Raw genomic sequence first — 16684 nt, 5'->3', positions numbered from 1 at the left:
TGGAGAAATTCTCTGATGACTCAGCAATAGTTGGGTGTATAAAGGGAGGATGGGAGGATGAATACAGGACCCTGGTGGAGGACTTTGTTGAATGGTGCAAGCTGAATCATCTGCAGCTCAACATCAGTAAGGCAAAGGAGATGGTGATGGACTTTAGGTAGACTAAACCTGCACTGCTCCCTGTAGCTATTGATGGTGAGGACGTGGATGTGATGAGGACCTACAAGTACTTGCAGGTGCACCTGAATGACAGACCTGCATGGAGCACCAACATAGAGGCTTTGGACAAGAAGGGCTAGAGCCACCTCTACTTCCTGAGGAGACTGAGGTCCTTTGGAGTACTCAGGCCTCTCCTTCACATGTTCTACCGGCCTGTTGTTGCCAGTCCAATGGTGTGCTGGGGCAATGGCATCAACATGGGTGATGCAACAGGCTCAATAAACTGATTAGAAAGGCTGGTTTGGTTATAGGAGTCAAACTGGACACACTGGAGGCTGTGATAGAACACAGGACCCTACGGAAAATTCTGGCAATTCTGGACAATGTTTCTCCCCCTCTGCATGCCACGCTGGCTGAACATAGGAGCACCTTTATTAATAGACTAAGACAACTGCGCTACTCCAAAGAGCGCTACAGAAAGCCATTCTTACTCTCGGCTATTAGGCTCTATAATGAGTCAACCTACAGCAGGGAAAGTGATGACTCCCTCCTATTAGACTGTTTGAGGTAACTTATTTTTTATTCTTTCTTACTTCTCTCCTAATACTGTATCTGTACAGTTATAATGCTGCTCTGACACTGTAATTTCCTTTGGGATCAATAAGGTATCCATCTGTCTACTACAGGGAGCAGTGCTAGGCCTCAGTTATTATAAAGGATATTAATAAAATTGAGTGCATTCTGGAAAATGAACAGTTAACATGGGGAGTCAACATCTTAACTCCAGAATTCAGCCAGAGCTTTTGCAATGCCCCTCCTGATCACCCCACAGTACAGGACTTCAGCGTGAAAGGAGGAATTATGTCATGCATCACTCCTTTAAGGGATTGTTAGCCATATCTCTTGATCTCTGGTTTTATCTTTGATAAAGGTGTTCCATATCAGAATCTATATAGTGCAGGTAATTTTCCTTTTGGAAACAGGAATGGGAATGATAATAACTGTAATTGCCATTGAGTAACTCTCAGGGTTGTATATGATGACACATATATATTTTGATAATAAACTTATTTTGAGCTTTGATCCTAAAGGAAGAGTCTGCTAAGATCCAACAATTTCTGTCAGAAGGGCTTCTTTCTTGACAATGTTACCTGCAACCACGAGAATTGCTTATCACCGGCACCTGGGATGTCATCAAATTTACTGAGCAGCCAATTACATTAAAGAATTACCTAAGACTGCAAAGCAGGAAGGTTAAAAAAGAATTATCATCATCCTTACGTGCCATGTTGTATGAAGTAGGCAATCATAGTCTCACGGCCATTATTGTTCCTAAAAAACTTTTCTACAGAAGTTCTTTTGGGTAGTGTCTTTACAAGATATGTGACCCCAACCATTATCAATATTCCATAGAACCATAGAACATTACAGCACAGAAACAGGCCTTTTGGCCCTTCTTGGCTGTGCCGAACTATTTTTCTGCCTAGTCCCACTGACCTGCACCTGGACCATATCCCTCCATACACCTCTCATCCATGTACCTGTCCAAGTTTTTCTTAAATATTAAAAGTGATCCCCCATTTACCACTTCATCTGGCAGCTCATTCCACACTCCTACCACTCTCTGTGTGAAGAAGCCCCCCCTAATGTTCCCTTTAAACTTTTCCCCCTTCACACTTAACCCATGTCCTCTGTTTTTTTTCTCCCCTAGCCTCAGTGGAAAAAGCCTGCTTGCATTCACTCTATCTATACCCATCATAATTTTATATACCTCTATCAAATATCCCCTCATTCTTCTACGCTCCAGGGAATAAAGTCCTAACCTATTCAACCTTTCTCTGTAACTGAGTTTCTCAAGTCCCGGCAACATCCTTGTAAACCTTCTCTGCACTCTTTCAACCTTATTAATATCCTTCCTGTAATTTGGTGACCGAAACTGCACACAATACTCCAAATTCGGCCTCACCAATGCCTTATACAACCTCACCATAACCATTCCAACTCTTATATTCAATACTTTGATTTATAAAGGCCAATGTACCAAAACTCTCTTTATGACCCTATCTACCTGTGACGCCACTTTTAGGGAATTTTGTATCTGTATTCCCAGATCCCTCTGTTCTACTGCACTCCTCAGTGCCCTACCATTTACCTTGTATATTCTACCTTGGCTTGTCCTTCCAAAGTGCAATACCTCACACTTGTTTGTATTAAACTCCATCTGCCATTTTTCAGCCCATTTTTCCAGCTGGTCCAAATCCCTCTGCAAGCTTTGAAAACCTTTCTCACTGTCCGCTACACCTCCAATCTTTGTATCATCAGCAAATTTGCTGATCCAATTTACCACATTATCATCCAGGTCATTGATATAGATGACAAATAACAATGGACCCAGCACTGATCCCTGTGGCACACCACTAGTCACAGGCCTCCACTCAGAGAAGCAATCTTCCACTACCACTCTCTGGCTTCTTCCATTGAGCCAATGTCTAATCCAATTTACCACCTCTCCATGTATACCTAGTGACTGAATCTTCCTAACTAACCTCCCATGCAGGACCTTGTCAAAGGCCTTACTGAGGTCCATGTAGACAACATCCACTGCCTTCCCTTCATCCACTTTCCTGGTAACCTCCTTGAAAAACTCCAATAGATTGGTTAAACATGACCTACCACGCACAAAGCCATGTTGACTCTCCCTAATAAGTCCCTGTCTATCCAAATACTTGTAGATCCTATCTCTTAGTACTCCTTCCAATAATTTACCTACTACTGACGTCAAACTTACCAGCCTATAATTTCCCAAATTACTTTTAGAACCTTTTTTTAAACAATGGAACAACATGAGCTATCCTCCAATCCTCCGGCACCTCAACCGTAGATACCAACATGTTAAATATATCTGCCAGGGTCCCTGCAATTTCAACACTAGTCTCCTTCAAGGTCCGAGGGAATACCCTGTCAGATCCTGGGGATTTATCTACTCTGATATGCCTCAAGGTAGCAAGCACCTCCTCCTCTTCAATCTGTATAGGTTCCATGACCTCACTACTTGTTTGCCTTATTTCCATAGACTTCATGCCAGTTTCCTTAGTAAATACAGATGCAAAAAAAACATTTAAGATCTCCCCCATTTCTTTTGGTTCCATACATAGCCAACCACTCTGATCTTCAAGAGAACCAATTTTATCCCTTACTATCCTTTTGCTCTTAATATAGCTGTAGAAGTTCTTTGGATTATCCTTCACTTTGACTGCCAAAGCAACCTCATGCTCTTTTTTTAGCCCTCCTGATTTCTTTCTTAGGTTTTTTTTTTGCACTTTTTATACTCCTCAAGCACTTATTTGCTTCCTGTTTCCTATACATGTCATACATCTCTCTCTTCTTCTTTATCAGAGTTCCAATATCCCTTGAGAACCAAGGTTCCTTATTCTTAATCACTTTGCCTTTAATCCTGACAGGAACATACAAACTCTGCACTCTCAAAATTTCTCCTTTGAAGGCTTCCCACTTACTAATCACATCCTTGCCAGAGAACAACCTGTCCCCATCCACGCGTTTTAGATCCTTTCTCATTTCTTCAAATTTGGCCTTTTTCCAGTTTAGAACCTCAACCCAAGGACCAGGTCTATCTTTATCCATGATCAAGTTGAAACTAATGGTGTTATGATCACTGGAACCAAAGTGTTCCCCTACACACACTTCCATCACCTGTCCTAACTCGTTTCCTAATAGGAGATCTAATATTGCATCCTCTCTAGTTGGTACCTCTATATATTGATTTAGAAAACTTTCCTGAATATATTTTACAAACTCTAACCCGTCTAGACCTTTAACAGTATGGGAGTCCCAATCAATATGTGGAAAATTAAAATCCCCTACTATCACAACTTCATGTTTCCTGTAGTTGTCTGCAATCTCTCTGCAAATTTGCTCCTCCTATTCTTGCTGACTATTGGATGGTCTATAATACAACCCCATTAATGTGGTCATACCTTTCCTGTTTCTCAGCTCCACCCATATGGCCTCGGTAGACAAGCCCTCTAACCTGTCCTGCCTGAGCACTGCTGTAACATTTTCCCTGACTAGCAATGCCAACTCCTCCCCCCCACCCACCCTTCATTCCTCTGCCTCTATCACATCTGAAACATCAGAACCCTGGAACATTAAGCTGCCAGTCCTGCCACTCCTGCAGCCAAGTTTCACTAATGGCTATAATGCCGTAATTCCATGTGTCAATCCATGCCCTCAGCTCGTCAGCCTTCCCCACAATACTCCTTGCATTGAAATAGACACACCTCAGAAGATTATTACCATCACACACAGCCCTTCTATTTGTGACTTTGCATGAACTTTTAACATCATGTTCTATCTGCTCTAGCACTCTGGTACCCATCCCCCTGCAAATCTAGTTTAAACCCTCCCCAATAGCACTAACAAACCTCCCTGCAAGGATATTGGTCCCCTTACAGTTCAGGTGTAACCTGTCTCTCTTGTACAGGTCCCACCTGCCCCAGAAGAGGTCCCAATGATCCTGAAATCTGAAACCCTGCCCCCTACACCAGTTTCTCAGCCGCAGGTTCATCTGCCAGAGCATCCTATTCTTAATCTCACTGGCACGTGGCACAGGTAGCAATCCTGAGATTACCACCTTCGAGGTCCTGCTTTTTAACTTCCTACCAGGCTCCCTATACTCACTCTTCAGGACCTCCTCACTCTTTCTTCCTACGTCATTGGTACCGATGTATACCATGACATCCAGCTTATCACCCTCCCACTTCAGAATGCTGTGCATGTGATCAGAGACATCCCTGACCCTGGCACCTGGGAGGCAACAAACCATCCGGGAGTCTCTGTCATGACCACAGAACCTCCTGTCTGTACCTCTAACTATCGAGTCCTCTATCACAATCACTCTCCTCTTCTTCCATCCTCCCTTCTGCACTGCAGAACCAGACTCAGTGCCAGAGATCTGGCTGCTGCCTGGTGTCAGTGATTGCATAACCAGCTCTTGGGATGCGCACCAGCTGCTCAAATGATCATCCACCACCTGCTCCCAGGGCTTTACATGACCTGATCGGAGGGATAAGCAGGTGGTACACCTTGCCCAAGGGTGACCAGGAAACTGGTGAAAGGAAAGAGCGCCCAATACCTCCATTGGCAGAGACATATCTCCACCCTGCCATCCAAAAAATAATCACAATATTTACACAAACACGAGGAATGCTGCAGAAAGGCTTTAGGGAGTTTCTCATTTCAAGATATCGACTCTTGTAGCCACAGTATTCATGCGGCTAGTCCAGGTGAGTTTCTGGTCAAGAGTAACCCCCAGGTTATTGATTATGGGATTTTTGCAAGGGTAATGCCCGAGTAGGTGATTAGATTCTCTCTTATTAACCTTTCGTCTTTAAATGACTCAGACAAACTAATTGCTCAGTAGGCTTGTAGATGAGAGATAAAGGAGGATATTAACAACAGAGTAATTAACTAAAGCCACCAAGTTACAAGTAATTAAATAAAGTAGGGTTACAGCATCAGGTGAGGTGCTGCAGTTGGATAATGTGGGAGCTGGTGGACGATTGTGTTTCCTGGTGACCACATGTGCAGCAAGTGTTGGTTGCTTGGGGAACTTAGGCTCAAAGATGATGACATGGAATCTGAACTTCACACACTGCAATGTATCAGGGAGGGGGAAAGTTATCTGATTGTTATGTTTTAGGTTGCAAACACATCCATTAGGTTAGTAAGGCATTTGACAATATCCCGCATGGGAGGCTGGTCAAGTTGCTTGGCATTCAAGATGAGGTAATAGATTGGATTAGAAATTGGCTTTGTGGGAGAAGCCAGAGAGTGGTAGTAGAGGGTTGCCTCACTGTCTGGTCTGTGACTACTGCTGTGCCACAGGGATCAATGCTGGGTCCTTCTTTGTTGTTTGTCATCTATATCAATGGTCTGGGTGATAATGTGGTTAACTGGATCAGCAAATTTGTGCCTGACACCAAGATTGTGGGTGTAGTGGACAGTGAGGAAGGCTCTTATGACTTGTAGATCTACATCAGCGGGAAAATATGCTGAAAATAACAGATGGAATTTAATGCAGACAAGTGCAAAGTTTTGTCCTACGGTAGGATCAACCAGGGCACTGAGGAGTGTGGTAGAACAAAGGGATCTGGGAATACAGGTACAGAACTCAATGAAAGTGACGTCACAGGTAGATAGGGTCATAAAGAAAGCCTTTGGCACATTGGCCCTCATAAATCAATATACTGAGTACAGGAAATGAGATGTTATGTTGAAGTTGTACAAGACGTAGGTGGGGCCTCATTTGGAGTATTATGTGCAGTTTTGGTCACCTGCCTACAAGAAAGATGTAAACAAAGAAAACTTACAAGGATGTTGCTGGATCTGGAGGACTTGAGTTACAAGTAAGGTTAGGACAGTATTCCTTAGAATGTAGAAGATTGACAGGAGATTTGATGGAGATATACAACATTATGAGGGGTATAAATAGAGTAAATGCAAGTAGGCTTTTTCTGAGCTTGGGTGGGACTACAACCAATGGTTAAATGTGAAAGGTTAAAAGTTTAAGGGGAACACGCTGGGAAACTTCTTCACTCAAAAGGTCATGAGAGTGTGGAACGATCTGCCAGCACAAGTGGTGCATGCAAGCTTGATTTTAACATTTAAGAGATGTTTGGATAGGTACATGGATGGTATGGGTACAGAGGGCTATAATTTCAGTGCAGGTCGACGGGAATAGGCAGTCTAAATGGTTTCGGCATGGACTAGATGGACTGAAGGTCCTGTTTCTGTGCTGTACTTCTCTATGACCCTGCGCTTCTAATTCAGTCTATGGTAAGACACTGGTGAGTGAGCAAGTAGGGCAATCCCAGAGGTAGTGTTGGAGGAGCCTCATCACCAAGCTTGTCCCACAGAACAGAGATTCTTGCTCTCTGTGTAGATGAGAGTGGGGGCTGTAGGAAGGATGAGCAACTTAACCGTGCTCTGTGGTTCAGGGAGGTATGGGGGGTGGTTGTAGTTGGGTATAGTACAGCCACAATTAAAACAGACACAATTTTCTGTCTCAAGGATTGCAAGTACTGAAGGCTGTGTTGCCTCCTGGTGCCCAGGTTCAGCTTTTTACATCTGATATGCAGGGGAATTTAGAGAGGGAGGAAGAATGGTTGCTATTTGCTAAGGAAAAGTTGTGTGGGAAGTTGAAAGGTCTGTAAGTCCCTGAACTGGATGGTCTATACCCCAGGGTTCTGAAAGGGGTAGCTGAAGTGATTGTGGAGGGATTTGTAGCGATCTTCCAAGAATCACAAGATTCTGGAAAGATTCCAGAAGATTGGAAAATCACAAATGTCACTCCACTCTTTAAGAAGGGAGGAAGACAAACGATAGGAAACTGTAGGCCAGTTAGCCTGACATCAGTAGTTAGAGGATTAAGGACGAGGTTTTAGAGTACTTTTAGGATCTCAATAAAATAGGCTGAAGTCGGCATGGTTTCCTTAAGGGAAAATCTTGCTTGACAAATCTCTTGGGATTCTTTGAGGAAACAATGGGCAGGATAAACAAAGGAGAGTCAGTGGATGTTGTTTACTTGTATTTTCTGAAGACCTTTGGCAAAATGCAAAACAATATAGGAGCCCATGGTATTGTAGATAAGGTACTAGCAGGGACAGAAGATTGGCTGACTGGGAGAAAGAAAAGAGTGGAAATAAAGAGGGCCTTTCCTGATTGGCTACCAGTGACTAGTGGTGTTTCTCAGGGGTAGGCGTTGGGTTCACTTTTCTTTATATTATATTAATGATGTGAATGATGGAATTGATGACATTGTAGCCAAGGCTGCAGACAATATAAAGATTGATAGAGGAAGCATGAAGTCTGCAGAAGGACTTGCATAAATTGGGAGATTCAGCAAAGAAGTTCAGAGGGAATACTGTATAGGGAAGTGTATAGCCATGCATTTCAGTAGAAGGAATAAGACCATAAGACATAGGAGCAGAATTACACCATTCAGCCCATTGAATTTTCTGCACATGGTCCCCTCAACCCCGTTCTCCTGCCTTTTTCCCGTAACCCTTGAAAGCATAACTAATCAAAAACCTAAAGATTTCTGCTTTAAATATATCCAATGATTTGGCTCCATAGCTGTCTGTGGCAATGAAATCCACAGATTCACCACCCTCAGGCTAAAGAAATTCATCCTTATCTCTATTCTAAAGGGGTGACCTTCTATTCTGAGGCTGTAACCTCTGGTCCCAGACATACCACTATAGGAAACATTCTCTCCTCATCCCCTCTATCTAGGCCTTTGAATATTCAAAGGGTTTCAATGAGATGCCCATTCTTTCTTCTAAACTTCAGTAAGTACAAGCCTAGAGCTATCAAATGCTCCTCATACGAGGGGTGATTGATTAGTTTGTGGCCTAAGGTAGAAGGAGTCAATTTTAGAAAACCTAACACATTTATTTTTCAACACAGTGCCCTACTACATTTACAAATTAGTCAAGCGGTCGTGAAGCATACGGATCTTGGACCTCCAGAAAGTGTCCACAGCAAGGGTGATTGATAGGTTCGTGGCCTAAGGTAGAAGGAGATGAGTTATACAGCTCTCGTTACATGCACATGCAGGTCAACTCTGAGTGATCATGCAGAAAGTTTGAAGTTAATAACTCACCTCCTTCTACCTTAGGCCACGAACTTATCAATCACCCATCTCTGGAAACTTTCTGGAGGTCCAAGATCTGTATGCTTCACAACTGCTGGACTAAGTGTGTAAATATAGGAGGGGACTATGTTGAAAAATAAATGTGCTAGGTTTTCTAAAATTGACTCCTTCTACCTTAGGCCACAAACTTAGCAATCACCCTCGTATGTTAACTCTTTCATTCCCGGAATCATTCTCATGCATTTCCTCTGGAACTTTTCTAATGTCAACACATACTGTATTTCCTTAGATAAGTGACTCAGAACTGCTCACAATATTCCAAGTGTGGTCTGGTGAATACCTTATAAAACTTCAGCATTGCACCCTTGCAATATTACATTTGCCTTCCTTACCACCATCTCAACTTGCAAGTTAACCTTCAAGGAATCCTGCATGAGAACTCCCAAGCCCCTTTGCACCTCTGATTTCAGAATTTTCTCCCCTTTAGATAATATTCTATGCCTTTATTCCTTCTACCAAAGTGAATGACCATACACTTTCTTTGCCCATTCTCCTAATCTGTCTAAGTCCTTTTGTAGACTCCCTGCATGAAGGATTGTTGAGATTTTGCTGTGTTCAGGCAAAGGCTTCTTCATTTGCATTTGTCGTCAACCATTTCTGAAAAATGCTAAGTATTTCATCTTCTGCATTCCTCTTAGCTCTTTGCTTGGCCAAACTATTGTATTAAATTAGCCAACTAGGTCTTGTCTTTCACATTGCATGATTCCCTAACTCTGTTAAGCCATTTGCTCACAAATGTTCATTGAAATATTACTTCATCAATTCCCACACTTTCCACTAACTGGACTCAATTGATCCTTTAACTTTAGCTACAAAGCCCATGCAACTATTGACTTTTACATTTCAGGACCTCAGCTGATAAACCACTATTTTATACCTTTTGCTGGTTTACAGGACTAGCATCTCTGAAGAAATATTTGTAAGTCTATGGAGCAGGGACAGAGAGTGGAGCTGCCAAGTTGCTCAGTTAGAGAGCTCATGGATGCAATGGAGTCAATACACTCTATGTTACAATCCAACCCCATGATTCTATGAAAATATTCACTGTTTATCAAGATTTGCAGAGAATTACATAGAGTTTATAATTTCCTGTCTTTTTACATTCAGTAGCATTTCAATTGCTTTTCCATCTTTGATGAAATATTGAAACTATTTGTTCAATATGTATCGTGATTTGAGTTTTTTAAAAAGATAAATATGTTTCCTTGGAAGTCATAGAATTAAAGAAGCATCCCTGAAGTAGTGTAAATATATCTTGAGCAATGAGCTGTAAATATCATACTGCCAAATGTACTCCAACTGAGCAAATACCAACTAATGCTAGCATATACATCCACTGATTCAACCGGCATCCAGAACAAGTTATTTTGCTTATATTCCAAATAGGCGATGATAACAAAGACATTTTGAAAATGCCGTGAAATACATTACCTTAACTCATTATGTCAATGTAAAGAAGGGGAAAAGAATTCGTTATTGACCAGCTATGAACAGATTCAATTAGGATTACAATTCTGCAGTAATGCAGCTGGATGAAAGGTGACACAAGTGTTTGGATAATGATACCCAATCAAGTCATCAACTTTGGAACCTTTGGCTATTGCCAGAGTTAAGGATGAACTTGAGATGTTCACACAACATTCCATGAGCAGCGGTCCCAGAGTTCTCTTTTTGCTCCAGTAACATCATATTTCAATAGGTCAGTGTTTTTATTGGCTTCTCTTACACAGCATTTCCATTCATCCTTCAGAAAAAAATTTCTTCAATACTCACAGAATATATAATCCCAGGTGCACACACTTGATTCAGATTAGAGAATTAACATTTTTTAAACAAGGGAAATGACACCTCACTCATAGAAAATAGAACATAGACCAGTACAGCACAGGAACAGGCCCTTCGGCCCACAATGCTGTGCCAAACCAATTAAATTAGTCATCAAGTGGTCAACTAAACAAATCTCTTCTGCCTACACAACGTTCATGTCCCTCCATTTTCTTCATTTTCATGTGCCTATCTAAATGTCTCTGTGGTAAACCATATATATGTTGTAACTGGGTTAACGGTCTGGACACGCCCCTCTGCTGACTGCCCCTGTGGCTCCTCTCACAGATTCCTGTATAAAGGTGTTTCGCCTTGCCCCTCCCCCTCAGTCCGGGGGCAGACACTCACCATGGAGGTCGTATTGTACAGCGAATAAAAGCCTTTTAGTATTTTACCCAACCTCAGTCTTTTGGAGTTATTGAAGGTGCTTCAGTCTCTTAAACATCCCTAATGTTTCTGCCTCTACCACCACCTCAGGTAGGGCATTCCAGGCACCCACCACTCTCTGGGTGAAAAAAAAGCTGCCCTCACATCTGCTTTGAAAGTACCAACTCCTATGAAACTACACTTTAAATGCATTCCTTCTGGTTTTAGATATTTCAACCCTGGGAAAAATACTGTCTGGGTACTCTATCTATGCCTTTCATAATCTTATAAACCTCTATCAGATACCTCCTCAGCTTCCACCACACCAGAGAAAACAACCTAAGTTTGTCCAACTTCTCATTATAGCACATGCCCTGTAACCCAGACAACATTCTGCACCCTCTCCAAAGCCTCGACATCCTTCCTATAATGAGGTGACCAGAACTGTATGCAATACTCCAGATGCGGCCTAATTGGAGTTTTATAAAGCTGCAACATTAACTTCCTGACTTTTGAAGTCAATGCCTCGACTAATAGTGGCAAGCATGCCATATGCTCTATCTACATTTGTAGCTACTTTCAGCCAGCTGTGAACCTGAAGCCCAAGATCCCTCTGCTCATCAACACTGTTAAGGGTCTTACCCTTAGCAGTGTACTGTCTCTTTACATTTGACCTACCACATTCAGCTGCATTAAACTCTATCTGCCTTATCTCTGCCCATATCTGCAACTGATCTATATCATTTTATATTTTTTGCCGGTCTTCTATGCTATCCACAACACAACCAATCTTTGTATCATCTGCAAACTTACGAACCCACCAATTGACATTTTCATCATGGTCATCTATGTACATCACAAACAGCAAAGATCCCAGTACAGTTCCGTGCAGAACAACACTAATCACAGACCTCCAGCTGTAATAAGGCCAATATCCTCCATCTTCTGTTTGTAAGCCAGTTCTGGACCCTGTGCATCTTAATCTTCTGAATGAGCCTCCCATGAGGGACCTTGTCAAACGCCTTACTAAAATTCGTGTAGACAACATCCGCAGCTCTACCTTCATCAATCACTCTCGTCACCTTGTCAAAAAACTCAATCAAGTTAGTAAGTCACAACTTGCCCAGTGCAAAGCCATGCTGGCTTTCCCTAATTGGGCTATGGTTTTCTAAATGCACACAAATCCTATCCCTAAGAATTCTCTCCAGTAACTTCCTTACCACTGACGTGAGGCTCACCTGTCTACAATAACACCAGAAAATTACCTGAATTTGACCTAGAACACGGGACTTTATGTTTACAATGACATTATTTGTGAAAATTGGAGTTACTTTGCTCAGTTGCTCATAACTTTGAATATTTCTTTCTATCATTATAAAACCACTCACAGACGAAAGCTACACTGAAAAATTTCCAGTGGTAAGTGTTAATACTTTGCAGTAAAAATAAAAGCAGTTATCCAAAAATGCATTTCATTGCTAAAATGATTTAATGGCTATTTAAAAAAATGTAAGTTTGAAGTAACCTTTTTAAAGTAGCACTTATGAGGAAAAACTCATCAGATTAAAACATTGTGTTTGATGGATTGCTACTTGACAACACTTTGGAAGCAAGTGCACACACAAGGTGCTTTCATTGTAGTATACCATGAATCTGTGCTGTGGGATTCATTAAACCCTATCCTGTCTGCTAATTAAGTCCCTGGAGCTAGAGTGCCTCCACAGTTAGCTAAAGATGTGACCAAAATCTGACACACAGTGATATGTGCTATTTTTGGTTCATGAATGTTCACTGGTTCTGAGAGCCGTGTACAAACTATGGGCAATTCTTACTTACATATAGGGTTTAACTCTTAGCTGGCCAGTCACCAAAGAAAGGAAGAAAATGACTGACTGACTACTTTCAGCTGTGCCGTGGGGAGGGGGGGGGGCAACATAAAGTCAAAGCATCACAACAATGAATTTCCTCCCTTTGCCTAATACCTAAAAACAAAAATGAAGAAAGAGAGGATGGTGACACAATATTCCACATTTCCTCGCCATTATTTAATGCCTGCACACACAAACTTGGCTATTCAGTGAAGTGGTGCAACAGGGGTTATTTCAGGTCCTCATGCTCATTACCAGCTGATAGCAGAATTTGGGAAGACAAGCCAGGAGGTAGATCAGTGGACCCAAGAAGGCCCGGCAGCAAGCTGAGAGGATTCATCAGGTATAGGATTTGGGATTCTGTCTGCTTTCTCAAGTGGGCACAGCAGGACTACTGGGTGAGTAGGGGTGTTCTGCTAACCTTTATCCTTCCAACTCGCATCAATTACCTGCTTTTTGGATCTTGCTGAGTGCAATGTGGCTGCTTCAATTAATCAGAATGGGTACTAAAGTCCTTTTAAATAAGATGTTATGTAAATGCAAGTTATTTATTTTCTCTTCGGTAAATGAATTTTGGGGCTTCTGAAACAAAAGCTCCAAATCACCACGCTGGAAGCATTGACTTGTGCATGATTTTGCTTTAACTGGGCTGTTCAATGGACTATATCAATAACTGGTGCAGGTTCTTAATGATACTTGAGTCGCTGTGTGTTATCCTATAAACTTCACAAACTTTCATTAAATAAATCCGTTTGATCATCCACTACACAGCACTGCTGTAATGTAGACACAAGAGACTGCAGATGCTGGAATTTGGAGCCACACCCAAAACACTGGAGAAACGCAAAGGGTCAAGCAGCACTATGGAGGGAAATAAGAAATCGACATTTCAGGTGGAGACCTTCCAACTGAACTGGGTCTCTCACAAAAGTTCTCATTATACTTAATTGCTGTTTGGATGATTAAACCCAAAAGACAGGAAGTGGGTTCAGGCTGAATGTGTCCATATCAACTGTCAGAGAACCAAGGTCCAAATAGCCTCTGTTTGAGTTGTAACATACCTTAATTCCAAAACTTTTACTTGGTCAGATCTAAGGAGGCACAGAAATTAGAATGCTCCTCCTTGCCCCTAACATTTTTTGCTTCATGCTAGTAGTCCTTTCATTCTACTTCTCCCTTCACCTAATCCTAGAATCTGTCTCAACACGAGCTCTCCGTACATAGTTTGGGCCATCTATCTCTCTCTGTAATTAGAGTGACAGTAGAGTTACTGTTTGGCACTTTTAGATCTTTTTTTTTGTCCAGTTGCAGCAACCAGAACAACCAGATAGAGTGGACATGGAGAGGATGTTTTCAATAGTACCAGAATCTAGGATAGTCTCAGAATAGAAGGGTATCCCTTTAAAACAGAGAAGAGGAGGAACTTCTTCAGCCAGAGGGTGGTGAAGCAGCGTAATTTATTGCTGAAGATGGCAATGGAGGCCAAATCTCTGGGTATATTTAAAGCAGAGGTTGATAGTTTCTTGAGTCGTTAAGGGGAGAAGGCAGGAGAATGAGATTATGAGGGAAAATAAATCAATCATATCAAATGACGGAGCACACTCAATTGGCCAAATGGCCTAATTCTGCTCCTACACCTTATGATCTATGACTAGATTTAATCTCTCCTTATGAATAAATCATAAGATTCCAAGACAGACTCTTTCTTTTTTACTTCATGTTATGCTCTGTAGTCTATTATTCCAGATATTTTACTTGCATTCCGGCTCTCAAGGCGGCCCTTAAGGCAAACACTCGTTCCTCACTAATGGAGTCAATCACGACACTGGCTGAAACCACAGCATCATTCTCATTGTAATGGAGATCAACGACAACATTTCACCATTTATTTACCTATATTAACCTTGCACAGTGATTCCCTAAATCTAATCCCTAGCAAGTTCAATTACAAAAACCTTACTTTTGGTTTGCATTATTGGGATGTGCATTCTTAAATCGTCTGGAATAATGAAGCTGCTGATCAGATCTTTATCCAAGAGATGCCTCTGTAAAGAATGACTTAATTCTTTCCTTATTAATCTCTAGCAGAAGTAACAGAAATGAAGCTACTTTATATTGAAAAAATATAACACTTATTGCCTATTTGTACACTGTGAAAATCACAGTTCTCACTTTGTCTTTGCTTTGTCCCAGCTAAACCAAACCATATTCACAGAGATCACTTATCTCTGTGTTTTGCTGTTCTCTTCTCATTTTATATCAAAGGTTGCTCAACTGTGCATGTGACATAATTTAATAAAAAATAATTTAGCTTGTAATAAGCCAAAATTCAAACTAGGTTTTTCTGCTTGTTAAAGAATAAACCATATTAATGTGAACATACTGTGCTGCAGTTCTTATGATATTTTTCCCTCTCCATGGATGCTGCCAGACATGTGGACTATTTCTAACTGCATTTTTCTAAGTGGAGTAACATAAAGTGAAACAGAAAGCACTTCTAGTTTCATTTGATGTTTGTACATTTAGAAAAATGCTGTATTTGGCATAATATATACATATTTGCTGAACCATCCATTGCAAAGATCTATTTCGTAATTTAAAACTTTTTGACATTCTTACCTCTTCTCTCATTTCTTTATTCTCCCCTGGATTGTCTTTATCAGGGACCTCTAGTTCCTCAGCGTATTTCCTAAACTGGCAGAGTCTTGCACTCACATTGGTAGCATTGCATCTCTGCTCCCCACTGACACCTTGCCTTCTCTTTCTCATAAAATATCCCGCATCGTGTGACATCTCTGTGGAATTATCTTCAGACGAAGAAGGTTCACAAAACACATCTGATGCTTCGTAGATGTAGAGTTCAGTGTTTTTATGGGGTGTAGATTCAGCTTGACGTACATAGTCAGAAAATACAATAACACTTGATCCAAGATTCTTGACTTTTAGCTCAGATGGTGAATTTGCTGAACTGCATGTATTTTTATACATGGAGGAAACAGAAGGCATCTTCCGAACTGAAGCAGAATCTGGTTCCACGATATTACTTTTCAAAGTCCATTCTGTGGGATACAGCGATATTTCTTGCTGCCGACGTCCATTGGCTTCAATGTTCTGACTGGCACGTTCAGACTCCCTGTACAATTCCGATGGCCTCTTGATACAGCAGAGTGGTGATGAAGTGTTGTCCTGATCTCCCTTAGGATCAACGATCTGAGTTTTGTTAATGTTATCTTTCTTGCACCCAATGAAAAACTCTTCTCCTGAGGTATATGTTGCTGACTCCAAGCACATGACCACTACAGAAATGGGAACTTTCTGATGATCTGAACTGTGTATTGATTCCATTCCAGTTTCTTTAGTAGAAGTGTCCTCCAGTGTGCAGGAACCAGGAGCAGTGCTGCATTTTATATCAAACCAAATCTTTGATACCCGAGTTTTCCAATATATTGCAGATCTTGTTGACGTACAAACCTTTAAAAGTCAAAGGTCTTAACTTTTTCCCAGATGCCACTACATCAGCGACATACCTACATAAGAAGAGTTTTTAAAATAAAAGATTAATTTCACTTCAGCACTCAGAACTGAGTTCACTTCTAATCTCTGGCGAAAGTCAATCACTTACTCATTATAAAGCTAAACTAAAACAGAATTACTTAGAATTGGTGTGGCTGTTGGGAAGACTTTTATGTCATGTGTTGAGTAATCAATGGCATTAGATTAAGTTTACACAACT

At 41.3% G+C, this 16684-nt stretch overlaps 1 protein-coding gene across 1 annotated transcript in view; it reads right to left on the bottom strand.

Annotated features, from left to right (window-relative positions):
* Positions 1-16296, bottom strand: part of stard13b (StAR related lipid transfer domain containing 13b) — a 412204-nt gene extending 395908 nt beyond the window's left edge. The window contains exon 1 of the mRNA XM_072262914.1: positions 15571-16296. Within this exon, the coding sequence (XP_072119015.1) occupies positions 15571-16296 (726 nt within the window). The remainder of the gene's footprint in view (positions 1-15570) is intronic.
* Between the last annotated feature and the right edge of the window lie 388 nt (positions 16297-16684).

Source organism: Mobula birostris, chromosome 7 (assembly GCF_030028105.1).
Source record: "Mobula birostris isolate sMobBir1 chromosome 7, sMobBir1.hap1, whole genome shotgun sequence".
Taxonomy (NCBI): domain Eukaryota; kingdom Metazoa; phylum Chordata; class Chondrichthyes; order Myliobatiformes; family Myliobatidae; genus Mobula; species Mobula birostris.
Note: the sequence above shows the minus strand (reverse complement) of the source record. Positions and strands in the feature narration are given on the sequence as shown.